The 25273-nt window shown below is 44.9% G+C and overlaps 1 protein-coding gene across 1 annotated transcript in view; it reads left to right on the top strand.

Annotated features, from left to right (window-relative positions):
* Positions 1-556: 556 nt before the first annotated feature.
* Positions 557-25273, top strand: part of JAG1 (jagged canonical Notch ligand 1) — a 36223-nt gene continuing 11506 nt past the window's right edge. Inside the window, exons 1-7 of the mRNA XM_024218341.3 lie at positions 557-1016; positions 1756-2061; positions 12804-12855; positions 19052-19306; positions 20534-20594; positions 24502-24632; positions 24896-25015. Of these exons, the coding sequence (XP_024074109.2) occupies positions 951-1016; positions 1756-2061; positions 12804-12855; positions 19052-19306; positions 20534-20594; positions 24502-24632; positions 24896-25015 (991 nt within the window). The 5' untranslated portion in view covers positions 557-950. The remainder of the gene's footprint in view (positions 1017-1755; positions 2062-12803; positions 12856-19051; positions 19307-20533; positions 20595-24501; positions 24633-24895; positions 25016-25273) is intronic.

Genomic DNA, 25273 nt, shown 5'->3' with positions numbered 1-25273 from the left:
TCACTTTCCTGCCGCTGCCTAGGGCCGGGTGTGCTAAGGTCCCCGGCGGATCCGCTACCTGGCTCCAGCAGGGAGCGGGCTTTGCGAGTCCTCTTCCTCCAGGCGGGGCTCTGCACCCTGGCTGCGGTTTGCATCGGCTTGGGGGGGGCTGGGTGGGACCTAGCCCCCCCGGTGCCCCTGGGCTGCACCCGAAAGGGTTAACAACCCACCCGTTCCCAGCAGCGGCCCCTGGGGCTTTGACTGCCCCCTCCTGCAAGAGGCACCTCGGCTGGCTGCAAGCGCCGTTCACACGGGCGCGCCGCATGCGGCTATTCGTTGTGGCCAGCTAATCCGTATCTCCGCCCCGTACCTGCCTGCCATTGCTCTCACCTGCGGCAAAGCTCCCGCCCCACCCCTGCTGCTGTCACACTCCCCTCCCCCCCCTCCCTCCCTCCAGGGAACCAGGCGGTGCCACTTTCCCCCCCCTTCCCCTCCACCCTCCTCATGCATATTAATAGAGACGCATGCGCTGGCGGCGGCTTCCCCTCCCGCTGCCGCGGGATAGATGAAGCAGGCAGGCAGCGGCGGGGCTCCCAGACGGGCTTCCAGCTCCCTCTCTCTGTGCGCGTCGCATGTGTCCGTGTGTGTGTCTCTCTCTCGGGGGGGGGAGGGGGGCTCATTGTGCTGCCCTGATCGAGCGGTGGCAAGTGATTTGAAAGGAAGAAAAGGCTCCGAGTCATCGCACTAAAAAAAGAAAAGAAAAGAAAGAAAGGCGAGGGCGGCCGAGGCAGAATAAAAGGAGGCTGGGCTGCTTTGCATTGGAGAGCGGGGCGCTATTGAGGAGCCGGTGAAAAGTGGTGTTGTTTTCCACTCGTGCATGCTCCAATCGGTGGAGTATATTAGAGTCGGGAGCAGGCGGCTGGAGCAGCAGCAGCAGTCTCGGCGCGAGCAGCAGCGTGCAAGGAGGCGGCATGCCCTTACCCCGGCGACCCGCCCTCGCCCCTCTCCTCCTCGCCTTGCTATGTCTGCGGGGAAAGGTACGTGAGCGCCAGCGCCCGTGGGGCTGGAGCTGCGGCCGCACGGGCCAGCCCCCCGCTTTCGCCAGGCTTTGCACCGGGGTGGGCAGGGAGGGGGGGTGTCTTCCTCCAGCGGGTTCCCCAGGTCGCCCCGAAACGCGCCCTTTCTGTGCAAACAAACCAACCCACCAACCTAAAAATCCTTAACCAATATGCAAGTGCTGCAGACCAGGTGTTCGGGACTCCTGTAGTGAGATTCAATCCCGGCTTGTGGGGTGGGGGAGCCGGCCTTTAGCAACATGTAATTGCTGCTCATCTCCCCGTTTTGATTAAAGAAAGCCCCTGAATTGGCACAAGTCACCCCTGAAGAGTTGTTGCTTAACCACGTTCATTGCAATCTTTCCTCAAGGCTTCCGTGCCTCCGTGCTGGCTGCGTTTTAAAATCTTAGCGGTGGCACCTGGTTTTGAGGTCCCTATGTTACAGCGCTGATACACCCCCCCACCCCCATTTAATTGGACTCCCACCGACTTTCAAGCCGGTGCTCTGGTTCCCCGAGGGGTTTCCTTTGCAGTGCCCCCGGCAGGCGTTGGCGATGGGGCTCTGGTCTGGAGTATCTGGGAGATGCCAGTGTGGCGCTTCGCAGTGTCCGTAACTCGCTTATACCCCGCTCCGTTTGGGACTGAATCCCCCCCCCGTGCCTGCGCTCCCTTGTCACAACCGGTGACCACTTTCTCTCCCCCCCTGGCTTGGGCTGAACAGGTGACTCGAGCGTCCGGACACTTCGAACTGGAGATCTTATCCATGCAAAACCTCAATGGCGAATTGCAAAACGGGAATTGCTGCGATGGCCCCCGGAACCCCGGAGATAGGAAGTGCACGAAAGACGAGTGTGATACGTATTTTAAAGTTTGCCTGAAGGAGTATCAATCCCGGGTCTCTGCTGGCGGCCCTTGCAGCTTCGGCTCCGGATCTACGCCGGTCATCGGAGGGAATACCTTTAATTTAAAAAACAACCGGAATAACGAAAGGAACCGGATTGTTCTCCCGTTCAGCTTTGCCTGGCCGGTGAGTCAATATCCTGCGGCGGGGGAGGGGTGCTCCAAGGTGCTCTGCATGGGGAAACCTGTTTCTCGGAGTTGTCATACGGGCATGGGGGTCTTGTGAAGTCCGTGTGGGGGCCTAGTGGGGGGAGTGGATCCTGTCTACAAAGAGGAAAGGGAGCCCCCTAACCCGACCCTGTTAGTGCCTTACAAATCAGATCCAGGTCTAGCTGGGTCAAGGGAGCAAACCCAGGCTCTCTGCCCTTTACAGCACCAATAAGGCTCTTAAGAGTTATAAGGTCAGAAGTTCACTCCCCCCCCCCCCCTTTGCCAGTTAAGGCTTGTGCAGCAGCCAAAAGAGTGGCGGGCCGGGGGCTGTCCAGTGATCCCATGTGAACAGTGCGTGTCATGCCTGGCTCCCTTCCCTGGGAGTGTTTGGGGAGGCTACCTGCTTTCCCCAAGGGAATCTCATTGCGGGCCTTGGTGTTGCTATTTGCAAACTAGCTGCCAACTTCCCAGGGAATCTTGTTACGGGCTTCAAGCAAGGCACTTGCAGACTCTGGAAGCTAAATAAAGAAAAGAGCCTGGGCTTAACTTTCCGCCTTGGTTCATTGGACTCTCTTCTCCCCCCTCGCTTCCCCTCCACCGCTGGAGAGTTGGCTCCATGTTCCTGGGTTCCCAGCACCCCTCCCTCCCCCAACAGCTGTGTTTGCAAACTCAGTGGCAGGGCAGAGACCACAAGGAGGTGGGGCCCAGGGCCATGTGCTTTGCTAGAACTGTGCTGTTAGACCTCTGGCAAAGCCTCAGTGCAGAGAGTGGGGAGGGGGCTGACTTCATTTCTGATGGTGCAATGCACATGTTGAAGTGGGTTTGACCACAATAATGTTGGCTCTTACTGGGAAGCTTTAATACGATCAGGGCTTAAATTCTCAGTGTTTCCCAGAGCTCCCCATGAACCCCCCCTTCCCCCCACGCTATGATTCTGAAAACTCCAGGGGGGTTGAAAATACCTACTGGAGCTTTGCTCCGGACAACTCCCGCCGAACTTAAGCCCTGAATATAGTCAGTTCTCCAAATGGGTCATGAAACCACTGCTTGGAGTACAACAGCTGTCTAGACAATACCCTTCCTCTTGCTATGTACCTGTAATGTGTATACTCCAGCTCTGTTAGGGTCTCCTAAACTGGCTAAGATTTTCAAAGCTGGGTGTTTAAATTTAGACTTCTCCACCGCGCCCCCCCCCCCCCCCCCCCCCCCCCCCCCCCCCCCCCCCCCCTCCCCCCCCCCCCCCCCCCCCCCCCCCAGGTGCTGTGAAAGCATAGCTTCACTGGGCCAGCTAAGTGGTAAGCATTGCTCAGTCAGGCCATTCTAACCTAGATGCCTTAATATGGCTTTAGGAGTCTGACCTTGGGCAAGGAAAGAAAGTAAAGTGCTCTTAACTGTCTGCTGGGCCTGGGAGAGGAGGGAGTGTCCTTTCCCATCCCCAACCCCTACCCTTGCTGGTAAGACTGAAGCCTATGTAAGCTTTCCACCCTCTCCCAAGCTTGGCCCTTCCCCATGGGATAAGAACCGAAGGAGTCCCTGGATCACCATCTCAGTCCCTCCCCCTTCTTCCTCCCCCCAATTGTAGTGCAGGCACTGACTCCATAATCTCAAAGCCGGCAGCCAGCCCTGCGTTCTGAAAATGCCTGTGTTGCCTCCTACCTGCCTTTAGTGCAGTGGTTCTCAAACTTTTGTACTGGTGACCCCTTTTACAGAGCAAGCCTTGAGTGTGACCCCCCCCCCTTATAAATTAAAAACACTTGTTTATATATTTAACACCATTATAAATGCTGGATGCAAAGCGGGGTTTAGGGTGGAGGCTGACAGCTTGCAACCCCCCCGTGTAATAACCTTGTGACCCCCCCCCGAGGGGTCCCGAACCCCTGCTTTAGAGAGTGTCAGGTTGGGGATTTTTGTTTCTCTACCAAGAACTGAAGGCTGCAGGGGTAAACCCAAGCCCATGTTTTGAAGCATTACGAAGTACAATAGTATAGTTTGCACAACTGTGGTGGAAGTGTAAGCTCTACTTTTTAAAATAGATAAGTTTTATCTCATTTCAAATATGCCATTGAAAGGATCAAGGGTTTTGTAAAAATCTGTGGTATCTGAAGTACTGCTAGGGGCTGTGGTGCTTCTGCTCTGGGCTCTGATATTTTCACAAAGGTCTGATTCATCTAGGGTGGTTTTTATCTTTTTTTTTAAAAAAAAAAACCACCTCAAATGTGTTGAATTTTTAAGATCATTGGTAACTTGTTCACAGATGTGCAAAAGATGAAGGCGTTAAAAAACAACCAGCACCCTGACTGCATATATTAGCTGGTCTCCACTTAGTGAAAGAATTGCTTCTATTGTCCTGTTAGCTGGATCTAATCAAGCCGGGGAATCCAAGGACAGTAGAAAACCATCTTTGCACCATCTCCTCTCAAAAGTCTTTTCGATGGTGTGAGGTTAGAAGTGCTGACTCCTATGCTAGAACTCTAATGAATTGTTTCAGACCCTCCACAGAAAACAAGCTGTTCTAAGACTGAAGTGATCACCTACTTGTTCACTTATTCAACCTGCTTTCCCTTCCATGGGGAAATGGTGGTTACTACTAGCCATTGTGATTCTTAAAACATTTGAACAAAGGAATACTTAATGTGGCAAAGCTCTTGTTTGGACTAAAATTAGGTATGCAAACTATTTCAAGAGACCCTACATTTTTTTAAGATAGGAACAGAATATTGAATCACTTTTAATGTGGTGCTAATGTGACTCTGAAATGGAAACTTTGGTCCTACTCAATTCAATTACCACATTTATGCTTACTTTAAAACACTATTTTCTCCCTATCTTAAGCGTGAGGACAAAACGTTTGTCTTGTAACAATTTGTCAGATACAGATTTGACTTGTATCCACCAGATTGAGAATTGCATTGATGGTTAACAGAAGGCAGCGCTAAGCGTTAATCATATTGGCAATTCATAGTCGCCTCTGAATATGCATCAGTTCTGTTATCTTTCTGTTTGAGGAAGGGCTTTTCTTGGACATTCCTGCTTTAGTGAGTAACATCAGGAAGCCTTGTTGCCTTGACTACACTTTTTTTGACATCTATTTTTTTTTTCCCATGCCAAACTGCTTCTTTGTGCCTTCTGTTGAAAATAGTTTTAAGACATTTTTAGATCTGTAAAGATTTTTATACACCAGGCAGGGTTTTTAAAAAAAAAAAAAAAAAAAAAAATCCAAGTTTGCGCTGATCACTTTAATTCTTAGACTCCGTTCCTAAAATGAACATAGATCTGAAGTGCTGGAACTCGCCTTCTAAGAACATGGCGCGATTGGCTGTTGTGTAGGTTTTGATCTGTACCCTTGTGAGTAATGGGAGTGAAGATAGTGGGCTGTAAATTCATTTAAGTGATTGGAGGCTTGAATAAGTTGCTAGGCAACAGGGCAATGGACCAGCATGAAGGAAATAAAGAGTACATCCAGAAAGCTGCACCTGCAGCCGTAAGCCAAAGAATGCGCAAATTGTAATTCCTCTTTAAAAATACAACTATACTTTTAGCTAAATGCACAATTCAAGTCCCGGGAACTTCCTTCAGAACTTTGTACATCCATTAAACCTGTAGGGAAGCTTCAAACCCAAACCGTCCATGTTCCTTGCGTTGAAGTTTGTCTTTGCAGGTTATTGAGCATAATTCTGCTGTCATAAATGGTCAGTCAAAATCCAAAAGGATTAACTTAGAATCAGCTATAAGAAGGACTGCAAAATCTCATGGCTTCTCATGCTTTAAAGGAGCCCTGCATTCATTCAGCAAACAAAGTTCCGCACTGATTGTGTTTATGCAAAGAGATACCTTGGGGTTCATTGAGGTTGTAAACATGAGGCAGGTCAAAGTTGGCCTCCTCTATGGTGCCCATAGCTCAGATTTCAAACTGCGTGTTGATCCTGAAAAATTAAATTGTGATCCTTGTAATCATTTAATGTTGGCACAATTGTGTCAAGGCACCAAGAATCTGAGGTGCAAAAACCTCTAAACTGCTTCACTGCAAAACTTAAACAAAAGTTTTGGATTTCCTATGTTTGTTTCACCCTTTGGCTAAGAAAACAGTCTTTTTATCAGCAAAACTTATGCCTGTTCCTGAAGATGTGAAAGAAACTCTCTGGACTGGCATTACATATTTTCTTCTTGTAGCCACTAGCCAGAAATATAAAGACTTTTTTTTTTCTGGTTATAGGTTTTAACAGATGTGTGTAATACCAACATCCCTAATTTTAGGTAGTGCCCCTGTCCAGGGAAGAACATATCCACGTTGGAAAATGTGTACCACTTGAATTATTTGTAAACAGTGCTTTTCCCCCATCTGAGTGCCATGGTTTGAATGGGCACGGTTATCCAAAATGGAGTGTGTGTATTAAATGACATTCTGGAACATAACTGGCATCCAAATTCAAACTTTCCTAGGACTGTAGAGGAGTGATGTGTTTTTTGAAAAAGGTACCTCTTCCACTCCTAATCTATCCCTTCTTTAGGGACTCTTGTGTTCCAATCCAGTTTTGGATTTCACCTTCAATTTGAATCCATTTTATTATAGTGCCTATAGCTGGAGCTGTCCATAAGTAAATCAGTCCCACTAACTATTTTCTGTATGCAGGTTTTTAATTTGTTCTTGATTAAAATAAAGGCTTGTTCTAGCTGACTTCAGTGGGAGCTGAATTGGGCCCAGGGTAGCCCTCCTTAAAGCATATATGGAAGCTTCTTTAGATAGCATACATTCGGCACGGTCATCTCATAACTTGTGTAGCTGGATGTCTGACTTTGTATTGCATAAGACTTGATACCTTTTGGGTTAGCTTTCCTCAGGTTAATTAGACCCTTATGTCCCTTTATTTTATTATGGACTGAAGATTAGAGTGCAAGAACAGTAATTCTTCTTGCTATTAAAACTGATGATGCGGTTCATTACATGAGATGCAGCTATTTTGTGTCTCAACTAGAAATTAGTTTTTAATAAAAACGAGATGCAGTTTTCCCAGGCTCAGGCCTAAAAATCCTATGGCACCTGTGGGATTTAGCTACAGTTCTTTAATACACTTTAAAAAAACCAAACAAACTGGGAACAGCATTGGTCTTAAAAACCCTGAATTCACACTTAGTATAGAATCACTGGCATTGAGGGGCTTTTAGAAAATGCCACTAAACCAGTAACCTACATGCATCTTATAGATGGGGAAAGCTGTCGAAAGAAAACTGAGTGGTGTTAGTGTCTTGTTACTGCATGGAACTCGTGATTCTGTGGTCACTGCTCAACAGCATCAATTACACTCATTACTGTTGTAGTATCCCGAAGAAACTGTAAAATGTGGATAGAGGTGGTTAAAGTGGCTTGTAACTAGTCAAACATTGAGTCCTTTACCAGCTCAGCCCAGTTTTTATGCACTTGGGTAATAAGTAGAAAGGCCTCTTGTTCAGGCTTGCTCTGTGTGAACCTGACTGTTTTGCTTGGCTGGCTACTAGGTATTTTCTCTATTAACCTTGCCACCCTTTTGTAACTGGTGCATTTAATTATCACTGGGATGCTTTAAACAGGTAGGGAGAAGGACAAGAATAGTGGGTAATCTTATTGGGGAGGGTTTAAAGTGACCATTGACATCTTGGCCTACTTACTGGGTCTTTTTGGTGACAAGTGAGAGCTTTGTGAAAAAATAACCTTGTAATCAGATAAGGCACTGATTAAAATGCTATTGTAATATTCTGCCCCCTGCCGCTGAGATTTCCCCCCTGCTGCCCCCCAAACTGAAGTCTGTTAAAATTGAGATGCCATAGTTTTTTAAAGATCTTTTTCTGGCGCATTGTTTGGTTAGTGCATTCTAGTGCTGTGATTAGAATACATTGTAGTCCGGCCACCCAGACGGAGGCATTGCCTGCTAATATTAACCAAGAACAATAGCGTGGCCATACTGACTGCAGTGAGGATTACAGGACATAATGGGGCCTATCCAAAAATAATGCTAATACAGGACAAGCAACAGGAAGCAGCAGTAGACTCAGCGGAGTTCGGCTCCCAGACAAACCATGGACTTACTTCACACAATGGCAACTTCAGCACATTATGTATTCACAGGATACTCATTATTCCAGCAGGCTTGCCAGATCCGAGATCAGCCTGGCTTATTGGATGCAGCACACATAGTTTGGATAGCGGTAATTTTGTGTCCTTCATCGTTTGGCAGGAGGACAGCTGTATCACAGAGAAGTTCTTGACTGGTTTGGCTTGTGCTGTCAGAGAGAGAGGCTCCTGGCAGCTGCTAATGTAGCTACATTTGTTTGTATGGCCCATTCTTAATGTGGCAATCAAGTGTTTTTACCTCTCAGCAGAGAGGAGACGGGGCAAAAAGTTGCTCTATCAAGAGTGAAGTGTGCTATCACATGGGCACATTGTGATTGGTCCTCAGATGTGCTGCCCTGTGTGTGGAGTGTGTTAATGTAACCTTTGAAGTTCTTGAAAGCCATGGCCTATGGGAGGTGAGGTTACTGCCTGTATAAACAAAACCGGAGTGGCATCCAATGCCATCTTGGGTACACAGAGTAAAACTTGTAGGGTTATGTTTTATGTAGGAAGGCCCAGCGAGAAGCTTGCAAGCTACCTTGTGTTCAACAAAGGAGACGAGTCTCTCTCCTCTTCCTTCTCCTGCTGAAGGGGCCATCCAGTAAATATGTCCAAACCAGTAATCTTCAGCTTTGAAGAGCTGCTCTGTCGACAGATGGAGCAGGAACTAACGGGATGGCCCCGATGTGATCAGGTGTTCGTGTGGTGTCGTCTTGACTCCGTGTTGTCATGTGGTGATGTGGCACCACAGTGAGAACCTTGCTGAGCAATCTGAGGAAGTGGTATTGTGGCTAGCTGTAAATCTGTTCTGGGCTCTGTCTGTCTGTCTCGCTCTCCCCCTCCACCCCCTAGAGGTTTTAAAATGTTCCTCATTTCTTTCTTCCCTGCCACGCCCCCTTCTAGCTAATGGGCGGAGTTGCTGCGGCTCTCCGCTCACTGTCTCCTGTTCCAGCGTGGAGTGCGTAGGGACTGGCACGCTGCCTGAGACCCAGGCAGAGCGAGAGGGGAGTTGCAAGTCAGGCTTGTCTTCACATGTGGCTGTCAGGGCACAGGTTGAGCATTGCTGTGGTTAACCTGATTTCCCTGTTTGACAGAAGAGAAGCATGTACAAAAGTCAGATTGGACTTCCCGCTGCTCGTCGCGAAGCATGCGAAACACTGAATCGGCAGGTGTCTTGGGTGGTTAACTCTCTAGGACAGGAGTCGCAACCCCCAAAGGGGGGATATCCCTTCACAAACGACAAGGACGTTCCTCTGCTGCTCTGTCCGGTTGGATCACTATTCTTCATGTGGGGATCAAGATCCCAAAGGGTCTAATGATTTTTTTTGGGGGGGGGAGGGAGCTTTAAAGGAGCTTGCTTCCCCCCCAAACCCCCCGCCAGTCCTCAGCACCTGCCTTCTGAAAATCTGGCCTCTTTAAGCTGTTTCAGTTTTGGCCCTTAAAATTTAGTCCCCTGTGAAAACATTGACACCTATTTCTTCCAAAGATTTCTCTGCTTTTTAAACCCCTCCTGGATTATGCATCCATTCTGGCTGTGACTTAAAACACTGAATAATCTGAAGAGGCAGCGTTATCCTGTCACACCCTCACAAGTGACCACCAATGACAGATTTAAAGGGTCATGAAAGTTCTTCATGGGTTCTGTCCTCTACAGATCAGGAATAAATATGGTGCTTGTTGGCTTAGAACTGCCCTTACAGTTCTCAAAACTCTTTGGTTTCACTTTGCTATCTAACCAACCTCCACAAATGTATTTCGTGCTCCCTATACTACCTACCATAAGCCCAGCTATTTTAACGATCTCCTAGCTTTGGTAAACTCGTTCAGATGTGACCATGATGGTATATTTGTAACATGTTCTTGGTTTTGATTAAACCATGAGTGTGTGAACATTCTGCAAACTAGTGGCTTGAAGTTCCTTTCTAGCATGAGACCAAAGCTGGCTTGAATCTTTGCCTTCTGCTCAAGATCAGATTTATAGTGGCTAATTGGGTGTGACTCCATCATAGTTCACTGCTGATTTGCTGCCTGGTACCTTGCTTTGATGGAATAAGGTGCGTGATGTGGAATTCTTGTGTCTGGATGTATATTTATTCAAAGATGTGCAGAGGTCAGTTGTGGGCATGGGAAAAATTAAACCTCCATGCTGTAAGTAGTCATTCCTGAGATATCTTAACTGTTGATCTGTAAAGTGGGGATGATGGGCACCTTTTAAAATAGTCTAACATCTCAACACTATGTAGTCTTTGCAGAGAAATTCCTTATCATGGGATGGTCAGATTAATGCAATCATCTGATTGCATCTTAGGGGGTTTACTACCTTTGTTTTTTTGAAACTTAAAAAAAAAAATCTAGTTGATAAACTTCCTTGAGCACAAATTTTTCACTTGTCAGGGAGGGCACAACCAAGTGGATGAAATGACATTTCTCTTCCAATCATAAAATATGGCTGTCTTTAGCTAAAAAAATTTCTGTAAAAATACTTGCAAAGGTAGATTTTTATTTATTTATTTATTTTTTTTTGGAGGGAGGAGGTTGCCCTGTTAAGTGTTGTTTTAAATGAAGCCCTGTGGTTTGTTTGAAAATTGGTTACACAGGTATGTGGCAACAGTAGCTCTTAAAGCAGGGATTCTGCCTTTCCTTTCCTCGAGGGTGGATTGTGTTGGTAAACAAGCCTAAGGATTAAGCAGGGACTGTTGCTATGTGTTCAGACGGAACATCTTTCAAAACAATTATGCAAGGCCAAAAGGAAAACATCCTTAACTTTATTGAAATAGTGCAAGTTGTTGTCATAATTTATTCTCAGTTGTAGCATAATATTTTTGCAAGCTTGCTGTAACATGTCACGCTCTCTGTTTTGGGTTTGGCGGTGTTGTAATTAAACAGAGGAGGAGAGGTGACGGTAGCCCTGCCACAAGTGAAATGAAATGCACATTTAATTATGTCTCAGGAATTTTTACCTCTGACTTGTGTGGGAAAGCCTCCTAAAGCTGTTTCAGAGCATTTCCTCCAAGTTGCAAGGCTTTTCCCAGAATAGTAACAAATAATGTGTAACTTTATTGATGAAATATTAACCAAAAATGGTTAGGGCCGATCTATACTTTGCTGGGAAGGTTGGGCACATGTCTTGGCTTGCCCAGCTTTGCTTGCTTTTTCAAAGCATTTTCCCACAGTTATCAGTGAACGAAATGGAATCTGAGTCTGCTTTGAATATGAAACGTATTTAGGCTAGATTCCAAGCTAGTGTCCATCACAAACGAGATTTTTTTTTTTCTTTCTTCATTCAAAGGCTGCATGCTGTGTCCAGTCGTGAGAAATTAGTTGGCTTTGACTTTTTGGGGGGAGGGGAGGCCGGGAGGGGTTTTGAAGTCTGCCTGATGCATACACCTTGCAGCTATAGTCTTTTTTTTTTATAAACGGGGTTTTGTTTCTGGTAACAGTATTTAATTGCTACATGCGACTCTCTTTACAAATGGACTGATATGTACTGCTGGCAAGAATAGAAGTCAGTGTGAGAAAAAAACCCACATGACTCTCAACTTCTCTTGCACAAGATTCTAACTTGTGCATCGTTTTTCACACACCCTCGCTCCAAATGTTTAGACTGACATCTGACTAAATCAAACACACCACCTCTGTTTCCTTTTTTCTAAATTCTTAACCTTTTGACTCTTTAAAAATCTGTATCTAAGCCTAGACACTCGGTAGCATGACCGTATTGGGAAGGACGGGGGATACAGAATCAGGCTAGAACATAGCCTAATAAAGGTGGGGAAAGTTCTAATGACTTTTGTTCCTGAGTCAGGTTTGACGATAAAGGGAGCTTAGCTGTAGGATCTGGCATATTTCTAGGCTGAAGCAGTCTCTTTGGTTAGTGGAGCTGCTGATCGTTATTATGGGAATGCTAGAGACCTGATTGGCAGATTAGTATGTCTATAAATGTGACACATAGGTGCGTACTACTTCTCCCGCTTCCCTAATTCTTCCAAATAGTATGATCCGAGGCTTTGTTTGACAGAGCCTCTCCCTCCCCACCCCCTTCCGAGATTCATCAGTTCTTGCCTTAGTTACCTGATACTTGTGGGAGCAGTGACGGCCTAGTGCAGACAAAGCTTTCAAAGGGGTGCTGAAAAGCAAAGCCCTCTAGAGATTGCACTGCCGAGGCCAAGCAGAATAATCTTTGCAACACCCCTTGCTTTCAGGATGGAAAAAATGTCGGGATCTAAAACAAAATACAAAGCAGAAGTTTTGTAACTAAAACTCTCTTCAAGCAGCTGATTAGTCGTCCCCCCCCCCCCCCCCCCCAACAGTGTGCATTTTTGCCAAACTTGCTAAATTCTAACTTACAGCATCGTGTCAAAAGCTGTACTTCCTGGTTAAGTACATAAGATGCATTAGTGATGACCAAGATGAGCAATTCAAGGTGAAAGGTCTCAAGTCAGACTGGATAAGGTGACTTAAGAGGTTACAAGAGGATCACGTTTGTCTCGAGTATAATCTGTTGCCTATTTAGGTTTTCAATGGATACAGTCTCAAGTGAGAGATGGCGATTTGATTTTTATTTTATTTAAAAATGCTTGCTTTTTTGAAAGCTGCTATTTGAGGTACAGTACTAATATATTTTTGTTTTGCAGCGATCCTATACGTTGCTTGTTGAGGCATGGGATTACAGCAATGACACTGCTAGTAAGTATTCATTCCTTGGTTTACTCATTCAAAACTCCTCAATCAGCTCTCTGCTGAAAGGCTTTTATGTGAACGGGGCTAGTTTATGACCTTATTCTTCCACAAATTGAGGGTGGGACTTCTGCTGGAGCTCTGCTTATAGTTCTAAAGCACCTTGCAGGGATCTGGAGCGCAGACCGCAGAGTCTGGGTCTATGATAAGTGAGGATAAGGTACAGCCTACATCAGTTCTAGGGAGGGGAAAAATCCAAGTAGCAATGAGGGGTACAATTTTTAAAAGCGCTTAAGTCCCCTTTTTAAAAAACTACTTGAGTACCAGGAACCTAAATCCTCTTGACTGTCAATGGGATTTAAGTGTCAGTCACTTAAGCACCCTTGAGAACTTTTTCCTAGGCTACACATCACTTCTAAAAGCCACAGTGAGACTTATTGTAGTCATTATCCAAATGATTTTAGAATGATGAAAGATGAGAAACTGGTGGTAGTACTTGTTTTTCTTGGGCGGGGGGGAGAATAGGTTCTCTATCTAGGGATTTGTATTCAGGAACTGAAAATATGTAGCAGACACCACCTGATAAAGTTGGCTGAAACATGGGGGATGTGTGAGGGGGAAGATCTTCCCCTGGAATGTCTTTGTTTGGTCAATTTCTTTGTCCTTGTGTGGTCAGTTTCGGCTTTACATACTAGTCAGAGGAAGCTATAAACCCCAATGGCTCGTGAGCTGTGCTGCTGATATCCAGCTGTCACTGGGGTGTGTATACCTATAATTAAATGTTAATATTCACTGTATAAACTACACTAAATTTAGAAGTTCAGGCTTTCGCCTCTATTGTAGTTCCTTCTCTGGACTCCCATGCTGCTGTTGTCAGAAGCAAAATTGCTTATTGTGTCAAGGAGTTGGAAATGCTCTGCCAAATGTTGCGAAGAAAATACCAGACCTTCTGTCCACCAACCTGATGTCTGTGCCCCCTTTCCACCCCGCAAAATGCACTGAGCCCTACTTGAACTGTGAAGACAGAAACTACTTAAATCATCCACAGCTTGGGACTGGAATGGGCTCCAGACGCAGCATGGTAGAGGGACCCACAGATGTGTGTGACGTGCTAAAGCCCTACTCTTTCAGTTAAATCTGTAGGGGCAAACCTCTGTGCCAGTGTGGACCCCACAGAGGCTGTGCCTGGGCACAGGGATCCTCTGCACAGATCAGATTTCAGGAACAGGCTTAACTTTCTAAGAAGTCCCACTAGTTCCACAAATTAAGAAGGTCACACGTAACAAAACTCATGAAAACTGCCAATAAGTGACACCCATGCTCTCCCTTCCTGTCTATGGCCTGGTCTATGCTGGGGGATGAGGGGGATTGATCTAAGTTAAGCAACTTCAGCTACGTGAAGAATGTAGCTGAAGTCGGCGTACTTAGATCGACTTACCGTGGTGTCTTCACCACGGTGAGTCGACTGCTGCCGCTCCCCCGTCGATTCTGCCTGCGCCTCTCGCCGAGCTGGAGTACAGGAGTCGACGGGAGAGAGTTCGGGGGTCAATTTATTGTGTCTAGACTAGATGTGATAAATTGACCCCCGCTGGATCAATCGCTGCCCGCCGATCTGGCGGGTAGTGTAGACCTACCCTATGACTAATGACACTCTGATAGAGCGGCATGCATGATTTGAAGTCCAGGATCACTGCTCAGGGAACCTTTCGGCCTTGGTTGCACAAACTTTATTCAAGGGGAAAAATATCTATAGGTGCTTCTATAGTGGCAGTGTCAAATTATAAACGGAAGAGGTCTGCATTTAAAATGAAGGTCTTGTTTACAGTAAGATTGCAGGTTTTTTTTCAGCCTGGATCTCTGCCATTTCTACTATTATTGGAGCTCATCTTTTTTTCATGAAACAGACTTTCCAAAGCTTCACAATGAATCCTTTCTTTGCTCTAATCTTCTGGAAGCAAAATTGTCTTCAGAGAAAACTGCCTCATGGTTCCTCCCCCCCACCCGCCCAAACAGCATGTTTGACCCAGTGCAGACTTGGTCTTGCATGTGTTCCTGATTAAACTCTCTCTCAATAGCTTTACCATTGTATATTTTTAATTGGGTCATCTAAGTGACCCTACTGCACAAACACTGCCTCCTTTCTGGAGTGTCACCACCTTGCTGACAGTAGACTCACCCATCTTTAAAGGAGATCTCCATAGAATTTTTAACAGGGAATGCTAAGCTTTCAATAAAATTCTTTAATAGTTAAAATTCTGTAGGCTTCTACAGCATTTCCTATGCAACCCAAATAGTTTAATTTCATTAAATTCTACTGGACTTTTTTTTTCCTTTAGGGCTGTTGGAAAAAGTAGGACATAGTATCATTGTGTCCTGGACACTGCTCTAACAGGGTTCATTGTTTTAATGGCATATGACAGACCTGATGGAAATTTGGTCATTTAAAAAAAAAAATCTAGACTTGACCTTCTCTTCTCTGTATCCTTGTCTTCCCCACCAGCAGTTTTGCTGTATCCCATGTAGCACTTAAGGTGAAACCGTGGCTCCATTGGGTATGTCTACACTGCAATTAAAAACCTGCAGCTGGCCCGTGCCAGCTGACTCGGCTCACCGGGCTTGGGGCTGTTAATTGTGGTGTAGATGTTCAGGCTCGGGCTGGAGACTGGGCTCTAGGACCTTGCGAGGTGGGAGAGTCCCAGAATGTCTACAGTGCTGCTAAACAGCCTGATCTCAGCAAGCCGGAGTCAGCTGGCATGGACCCGCCATGGGTTTTTAATTGCAGTGTAGACATACCCATTGAAGTCCAAGGGAGTTTGACTTCCATGGGGCCAGAATTTAACCCAGAGGTGTTCTTAGCTTTGTCCTGGATTAGGTTCCAGCTCACTACCATTGTCTGTTGTTGCTTCATCAATAAAATAAATGGAGCTGACAAGGGGTATGGCCAAGTGCTATTGTAGCTTACTAGTATTGGTTGCATGTGAATTCAAGTCAAGCATAAGAGGCTTCAGCATCATGTAAATTAAACCATAGCTGGAAGATGTTTGGAGGCCAAGATTTTAAAAAGTGACCAATTTTGGTGGCCAAAGACACCTTATGGTGCCTACCTTTTCTGAGGGTGGGTGCTCAGCAGTTTCTGAAAATCGGGCCCCTACAAGGCATCTCAAGTTGGATACCCAACATTGCTGGTCACACTTGAAAACTGAATCATAGAATATCAGGGTTGGAAGGGACCTCAGGAGGCCATCCAGTCCAACCCCCTGCTCAAAGCAGGACCAATCCCCAGACAGATTTTTGCCCCAGATCCCTAAATGGCACCCTCAAGGATTGAACTCACAACCCTGGGTTTAGCAGGCCAATGCTCAAACCACTGAGCTATCCCTCTCCCACCCCTCCCAGTTTTTTTTTTTTTTTTTTTTTAGAACTTTAGCTGCACCACCCCAAATCAAAAAGAAATATTAATAGCTCTGCAGCTTGGCCAAACACTGCCTGAACCCTACCAGCTCTCTGGTGCTAAGAGCTTTAATATCGTCAGAAGGCTTCTCTCTTCCACCTCAGCAGTTGCCAATTGGTTAATGTTTCCTCTAACCCCTTTATCAAAGCTTGGGATCCCAAGTCAGAGGTCATCAAGGGAATTATGAAGATCATGTTCTCTAGGCTGGCTGGCTTCATTCTTATTACTTAGTGTGAGCTCCTTATTAATCTGGTGTGGACTGGGAGTAGGACGACTGTGGTGTCCTCTCCTGTGCTTCCAGGTGGGACTAGGGGGAGGGTGGGGAAAGAATACAAGGAAGAACATGGCATACTTGATTATGAAAATGCCTTTGCTCTCTGAGTGATGGCTATTGGCAGGTGTTGATCAGGGTCATGTATGCCCACATGAGCTCTCATCAGGAATGACGTGTGCAGTATTACTGTGACCTGTATCCAAGAAAGATACTTTAATGGTAACCAAAAAAGACCAACTCCAGTCATCTTTATTTCATGGTAAAATTGAATGCACTAAGGGCCTGATCCAAAACCCATTGTATTCATGGGAGTGTTGCCATTGGGTTCAGCAGGCTGTGGCTAAGGGCCTAAAGGACTAAGCAGTTTGAGTGAAACCTGGCAGAGCTACCTATCTGTGCAACAAATACATGCTCCCAAATGATATGGTGGAGGCAAGAAGAGGGGAGCTCTGTACCATTTTTTGAAGGAAACACGGCTTTCTGGTGCCATGGAGTGAAACGGGTGTGAATATGTGAAGGAACAATTCTCAGCTTCAAAAGCCAATCAGTTCTATAATCCTGCTGGTAAGCTGACTCTGCTATCACTAGCCTCTTCCTCACTCAGCATGAACAGATGAAAAGGCACCGGACTGGGATTGGGCAGAGCTGTGCTGCGGACTCAATGCATGCCCTTGGCAAAGTCACTTAGACCCCCAGTTCAGCAAGGTACTTAAGCATGAGTGTATCTTTATCTGTTGAGTAGTCCCACTGAAGACCAACAGATATGTATGGGCTTAAGTACTTTGCTGAACTGGAGACTAATTTTACAGAAATAAGCTCACAAGATATTCCTTGATCCCAACAGAATTGCGTTCAAGCTACAGTGTTGTACTGATGCAACTATACTAGTTTGAAATCAGCATGGTTAAAGCAGTACAAAAACTGTCTGTTCATAAATGGGGGGGGGGGGACCTACATTATAAATTACTCATAGTTCTGAAAAATGAGTTGGAAAGAAAACATTTTTAAAACAAAGTAAATAAGAAGGTGGTGCCATTAACTCTAAACTGTAAAAATGCAATAGACACTGGACTCCTGAACCCAAGAATACCATGACCGTTTAAACCCAGATCAACAGGCTTCTCTGGTGGGATAGCGAATACTTTGATTTATTTGGCTCTCTTTAGCTAGAGATGAATTGTTACTGCTCTGAATAACCATCGTCTTGTTTGGAAGTTCCTTCTGAAAGCTAAAATGGGGCTCTCATGAACACATTTAAAGAGGTTTAGAAAGAAAATAGCCCATGTCTTAATCAGCTTTGCAAAAGTTTTATTCGCCTTCAAGTCTGCGTTATGTAAAGTCCCAAACTTTAAGTGTTGAAAGAACAAGTAAATGTTTTGATTCATTTTAATTCTTAAATGTGATAGTCCTTCAGATAGAGCATTCGAACACACTAGTGGCAAAGGGCCCTTCTAGCTAGAATTTTTCTGACTCTGGATTATGCTCCCATATACAGAAGTCTGGCCTGGTACTTTATTTTTGTTTTTGCACTGGGTTTGCAAGGGTATTTTGGCTATTTTATGATAAACCTTCACTCTGCAGTCAAGTGCTGCTAGCAGCAGGTCGTAAGGCAGTGTCAGATCATTTTGTCACAAGACCTGGACTACAAAGTGAAATACCACAGATATATACAATGTTCCATGCGAATGTGAAATATTATTATTTCAGGCTGTGATTTAGACAGTTATACGTTTCTAACAGCCAGAAAATTTTGCTGGAACTAAATGTCAAGTACAAAGTTTAAAGTCTTTAAGGAGAGAAGGGGAAATCTATACTCCACATATAAAGCAATTTGAGTTATTTGTACAGATCTCCGTTAGGCGAGTGTCAGCTAACATCTAAAGAGCTAATTTTCACAGTATTTCCTGGCCAAAACTGAGTGAGAATCACTTATGCCAGATGTCACTAGATTTCTCATGTAGAAAACTCTTTATACCTGGCTTCCAGAAGCCTGCAAGCCTTTTGCATGTGTCTGTCCAATTTGAAAGGTTACCTTATTAGGCTACAATATTAGGGCTGGAGGCTTTCACAAATACTGTAACAGACAATACAATACTACTTGAACAAGTGGAGCAAAATGCACGATGCACCAAGCTTAGATTCCTATCCCTGTCATAGGTAGGAGTAAATGCAATTCTGTTTTCCTCCTCCATTTGCTAATCTTATGGTTCTTATTGGGAGTCTTAAATGCGAGCTATTCAAAAGGGGCAGTCAGCATTAGCCTAACTGTTCTCACTGTCATCAGTCTGGCTTCTGTTCAGTACACAATACGTGCATGTCCATTAATGGCATATAGGCTTTGGGGCAACTTTTTCTTAATTTTGGAGACCCTATTAAAGCCAGCCTACAGCAGTCTCTCGAAATCCTGTTTGTGAAACTGACTTCTATCCAGTTCAGATGACCAACAAAGCGTTAACCTCCCCTTCACTTCTGACTTCTAGATCCTGATAGCCTTATCGAAAAGGCATCGCACTCTGGTATGATCAATCCGAGCCGTCAGTGGCAGACTCTGAAACAAAACGCAGGCATTGCCCATTTTGAGTACCAGATCCGTGTGGCTTGTGATGAGCATTACTATGGCTTTGGCTGCAACAAGTTTTGTCGACCGAGAGACGACTTCTTCGGCCACCATACCTGTGATCAGAACGGCAACAAGACTTGTCTGGAAGGCTGGATGGGGCCAGAATGCAGCAAAGGTTTGTAACTAGTTTTGAAGGATGTACTGATAATGGTCTTGGATAGTTCAGTGGACATGGAGCACTTAACCTCAAGGTTTCTATTCTGTTGCCTGCTAATGTCAGCCCGATTCCTAGAGGATAACCATCCACACCATTGTAACCCCTCGCTGGTGCCTTTGTTGGTAGCCTTGGCAGAGAGGCCAAGGATTGATTGGGCAAGGACTGTTCTATCCAGTTCAGGGTTAAGGTAGACTGGCTGGACCGCATACTTATTGATGCTTTCTCTGTTTTTGCAGCTACCACGGCTGCCCATGTACCCATTATATAGATAATGGATTTTATTCTATGAGACTTTCTATTTAATGGGCAGAATTTTCAAAAGTGCCTAATGACTTGTTTAAACGTTACCCAGCATCTCTTTTGAGCCCCATATCAATTCAAGACGTATTGGAATATTAGCAGGTGTCCTCTTCAATTGAGTAACATTGATTACCCACATCATAGCCTGGGGGTGAAATCTGGCCTCAATTGAAGCCGGTGGGGGTTTTGCCACTGATTTTTAACGAGACCAAGATTTCCCTTGTGGGACAGAATGTCTTGTGTGGCGCGTCCGAGCGAGCAGGAAGACGAGACCTGTCGTGAAGCTGAATGGGCAAATAAAAACCCCTTTCAGCCGCAGAGTTCCAGGCTGTCTCCTACGTGAGTGGACGTTGCGGAGTGTGTTCTCAATCCCTTAACAGTGTGAACTTGGGCAGGAGAAATGCAGAATCCTGAGCTGGAAGAATGGATTGTCAGCAAAACGTGTTTGATAAAATATATGTGTAGTTTCGATCTAGACCCATTGAAATGGTGTGTGCACACAGGTCTGGGAGAATACAGCTGGTTATTACCAAACCAATTAGCACTGCATTTTTTCGTAAGGTGAGGGAAGCGCTCCTCTCACCTGCAGAAGCAGAAAGAGAAATTCTTGTGGAACAGCATGGGGTGCAAGTTTATTAGGCACAATGGCTTCTCTGGGGTTGACACAAGTTCTGAAAACAGCATCATGTGGGATCCCTATTTACAGTTAGCTGCCTGGATGGATTTGCTGTTGTAAGGCACACCCTACATCTCTTTCCAGTAGAGTTGATATAAGAGACCTGTTAAACCTTGGCTTTGGTAGGATTACAATGCTAGCTAGAGATTAAAACATTCCCATGAGCGGGAAATGGACAGCATACTTATTGATGCTTTTTCTCTTTGCAGCTATTTGCCGTCAGGGTTGTAGTCCCAAGCATGGTTCTTGCAAAACTCCAGGAGAATGCAGGTAAATAAACTGATTTTGCTAACAAATTTGTAACCACTCATGCTGTGAATGCTGGACAAGGGAAGACGTCGAGCTGTCCAGCTATTTCAGGCAACGGCATCTTGTTCATGTCAGTTGCACTGAATAAGCTATAAATGCATCTGAGACTTTAAGGGGGGAAAAAGCAAATGGCAGCATTTATGAATTGAATGGGCTAAAAACAAATTATGGTGAATGCTTCCTAATGAGCAGTAACTAATTGCATCTGTATAAATTGGTGCAACTTGTCTTTTAAAATGGACGGCTGATTATGGGCTTTTCTGCCAGCAGTTCTAAATACAGCATTGCTTTTCTTCCTTACTCTCCCACCCCCCGCCCAGCTTTTCCCATCAATAGGCAAAAGTCAAGCATTCTTTAGAATGGGATTAGTAAAATCTCTTGGTTCTTTGGCTTTTCTGAGCCAGGCTCTGAGTGCTGAGAGGTTAATAGCGGGGATGGAATCTTGTCAGCAGACACTGATGAATGCAGAATTTTGTTGCTGTGCTTTGAAGTCGATTCCGGTCTGGGCAGGAGACAATGAAAAGCAGAGCTTAGACATAACTGAACAATTTAACAATTAGATTTTTGGAATGTCTTGAATTTATTTTTTTGTATTGGTATTTACAATAAGGGGGGAGGGATAGCTCAGTGGTTTGAGCATTGGCCTGCTAAACCCAGGGTTGTGAGTTCAATCCTTGAGGGGGCCATTTGGGGATTTAGTTGGGGATTGATCCTGCTTTGAGCAGGGGGTTGGACTAGATCTCCTGAGGTCCCTTCCAACCCTAATAATCTATGATTCTATGAATGGGGGAGGCTTATTCCCTGATCAGAGTATTGGATATTTCAACGTCGACGCTACTTAGAGACGAACTGTGTTTAGAAATTTTGTTTAACCACTGATGGTGCCCATCTAGCAAGGGAATAAGGCAGGGGTTCTCAAACTGGCGGTCGGGACCCCTCAGGGGGTGCTGAGGTTATTACATGGGGGGTTGCAAGCTGTCAGCCCCCACCCCAGACCCTGCTTTGCATCCAGCATTTATAGTGGTGAGTATATAAAGGGGGTCACGCTCAGAGGCTTGCTATGTGAAAGGGGTCACCAGTACAAAAGTTTGAGAATCACTGGAATAAGGAGCTGTGGTTTTATGTATGAAGTCATTTGGTCCAGTGACAGCATGTTACACACATCCTGCATGGCCATGGCTAAGAATGAAGATTGGCAAAATACAGAAGGTTAAAAGGAACAGAGAGCAGTTTTCATCCCTTCCTAAAGGAAGGTTTAGAAAGCACAAGTAGGAAACAAAACAATGCTACCTGACACTGTGTATTGCCTTTCCCTTGTCTGTCTTTGGGGGGGCGCTAGAGTGAGGCAAAAGAAATGACTCCAGCGGTTCTGATGTTTAACCGCATTGGTGTCAGCTAGTCCAGCTCCAAAACACCAAGCCAAGATGTTTAATTGAGGAGCCTGTTGGAGTAAATCTGATCAGAAGTATCCTTTAGAAGCGGGCCAGCTGCTTGAGGCAGCCTCAGCTGATGTACACCAAGGATTTGTGCTGCTGTCCTTGGAATAAGCAGGCCGGGCAAGGATTGCGGTCTCCTCACCAGGCATTGTTTCCAGATTTTTTTTTTAAAGGTCTTTCTCTTTCTAAGTCTCACCTCCTGCTCACTGCCCAGACATGCACTAGTGCTCTTATTTACTTAAGGTGCAACTTTCCCACACTTCATTTGCACAGTCTTAAAACAATGCTGTCCTTCTGGCGCTCCCAGATAACTTCTGCTTGCCAAGGGAGACTCATAGCTTTTCAAGTGAACACAGAAATAAGATTTGATGGTTTTTTTTTTTTTTTTTTTTCTTCCCCTCTGAAGTTTTGATGAGTCATATAGGCTGGCTGTATGTTGTAAATGCAACCAAATTAAAAAATAATGTCCCAGCACAGGCTTCTCTGGGGTCTGGTGTAACAGATGACTTGCAAACATACTTAAAATATCTTTATCCCCCTTTGAGAGTCAATCTTTTCAACACAGAACTGCCAACAAAACCAAACTTATTCATGAATCATTATCCAAGCAAAGGCACTTCACATTTCTCATGAGAAACTGCTCCATGCCTGTTATTAAATGAGAATAACTTAATGGATTTCTGTTCTGGAATTAATAGAAGATTCTTGTTGCTCTTCTTTGGTGGCTTTGGGCCAGTCCTTCAAAATGGAAGTCAGATCTCTAGCTTCTTTAAAAAGTTCATTACTGTATCTTTTGTTTAACTAAAGCAAGAGTAAAGATTTTCAGTGATTTGCCTCCATTTCCTAGCAGGGAGTGAAAGTCTGGAAAGGATGCAAATGTTTATAAAACTAAGGTGCTCTCTTGCAAATACTTGGATATAAAGTTGCATGCATGCATGCAAGGAGTAGCATTGAATTCAATGGAATTTTGCAGGTTCAGATCCTGAATTTGGTCTTTTTGCATCCTTCTCACTTTCTGTAAATGGAAAGACTTTTTTCCCCCCCCCATGAGTTGTTGGGGAAAGACTGTCTTTCTCCCCCTCCTCCCCCCCCACCCATTTTTGGTGTCCTTTGCTCACAAAGAAACTTCTGCAAGTTAAACTAACACTTTTATTTTTCATTCACATAAGAACATCAGGTGTTTCACATGGGCTTTGACAGGCTGCTGTTGAAATAGCTATGGAAAAAATTAATTAGGAGGATTTTTAGAAGGGGGAGTTAAACTTACCACTAGCTGTGGCTGATGAGCCATCACATGGAGCCCTCTAGCTTTTCCCATGAGATGGATTTAATGGTCAGAGAACAGCTCTTTTGAAAACTGAAAGCCTACCTGATTGCTGCACAAAGTTTATTTTCATAATTTAGTGATGGCTTAGTGAATAATTGCTACTGATCACTTACCGCCAGGCCCCATTAATGAAATACATTACTTTACTTTAATTAGACCCTTGACTTCACACTTAAACCCCTCAATTTCCAATATATTTTAATTCTTATGGAAAAAATAACTGTTTAAAGTCTGAAGTGCACTCACATTAAAGAAAATGTCTGACTTTCGCACAGTAAAGATTTCTTCTTCCTACCCTTTCTAAAATCAAACGAATCTCTGTAGCTTGGTGAAGATTAGTAATACTTATTAAATCCATTCTCTAGACAATAGATAAAAACTAGTTTAGACCTGGATGCAGAGTGACTAGATATTTTTTTTTTTCCCCCCCAAGTATAAACACTAGCTCTGAAGTACATTGAAAGGGAGGTGGTGTTTTTTTGGCCAAACACCAAATTATGGGAGCCTTTTAAAAAATCCCATTATCATGCATGTTACATAACTTTCTATAAAGGCTTCTACCACAGTCTAGCACAGATTAAAGGTAACTTCCTCTAAGGCTGAGATGACTTGCTTAGTGCTTTATGACTTGCCTTGCAATGGGCTCTGAGTTGGTGTTTATGGCTTGGTTTGTTTGTCTTCCTGCACACACAGTTTAGCTCGAATGCCTGGAACCTTGCATTCATGAGGCTCTCCAGATAACCATTGTTTCCCCTGACTTTTTTTAATGTATAATCCATTCTGTCAAAGTCCAGAGATTGATTTGTTGCGCACACCCACCCTCTTTGCCTCGTTTGTATGAGCCTCAGAATAGAGTAGTATTGTGATGAATGGCCCCATGCTGCTTCTCCCAGAACAGTTATTCTTTTGTGAGCAGGCCGGCTTTAGAGACCTTGGCAAAACGGCTAAAATGTTTGTTTACAAGAAACCATGAAACAAACCTTGAATGGCTTCCTCCCCCCCCCTCCACCTCCCCCAGTCTATCTTAAAACCTTGGAGTTCTGCAGTCCCTTGTAGTCTCTGGAAGTAATTCCAAGTTTTGATTCCCTGTTCTGTTTTTATTAAGGTGTCAGTACGGATGGCAAGGCCAGTACTGTGATAAGTGCATTCCGCACCCAGGATGTGTCCATGGCACTTGCATTGAACCATGGCAATGCCTCTGTGAAACCAACTGGGGTGGTCAGCTCTGCGATAAAGGTATGCTAATCTTGTAGATAGCCAAGTGTAAAGCTTGAATTTTAATGCTGTTGGACTTAGTGTCGAGAGACAGCATCCAGAAACGTGGTGGGGATTTTTGTCCTTTCTGTGTTTCTGCCACGCATCAGTTGTTAGCGTACACACTTTGCTTTCCTGTGTCCTGGCCCGCTTTTGTGCGTCGATACGTTCTATAAAGTATCTAGAGTAACGGCACAAACCCCTCGTTGTTCAAGCCTTGTATTCTGGTGCTCATCTTCTTACAGATCTTAACTACTGTGGGACTCACCCGCCTTGTTTGAATGGTGGTACCTGCAGCAACACCGGGCCTGACAAATATCAGTGTTCCTGTCCCGAGGGCTACTCAGGACAGAACTGTGAAATCGGTAAGTGCTTTGGCACAGCTGCAAATGGCAATCGAGCATTTACCCTTCCCTTTGCATTTAGGGGCGATTTTGCACACCTTGTCTGGGAAGTTTAATACTGTTACTAATGTTGGCAAAGGATATCTGATGAGCTCACAGTTGTTCCATGGTGAATGACTGATCTCCTTAATCAGACTCCGTCTAACTTTTGAGGACTTCTGTAGCTCTCTTGTTAGGGAGTGCTGGAGTTGGTAGGAGAGCGAAATTGGCTCTCACCCA

This window comes from Terrapene carolina, unplaced genomic scaffold (assembly GCF_002925995.2).
Source record: "Terrapene carolina triunguis isolate 2854851 unplaced genomic scaffold, T_m_triunguis-2.0 Scaffold132, whole genome shotgun sequence".
In the NCBI taxonomy this organism is placed as follows: domain Eukaryota; kingdom Metazoa; phylum Chordata; order Testudines; family Emydidae; genus Terrapene; species Terrapene triunguis.
The sequence above is the reverse complement of the archived record's forward strand: the minus strand, read 5'-3'. Positions and strand labels throughout refer to the sequence as shown.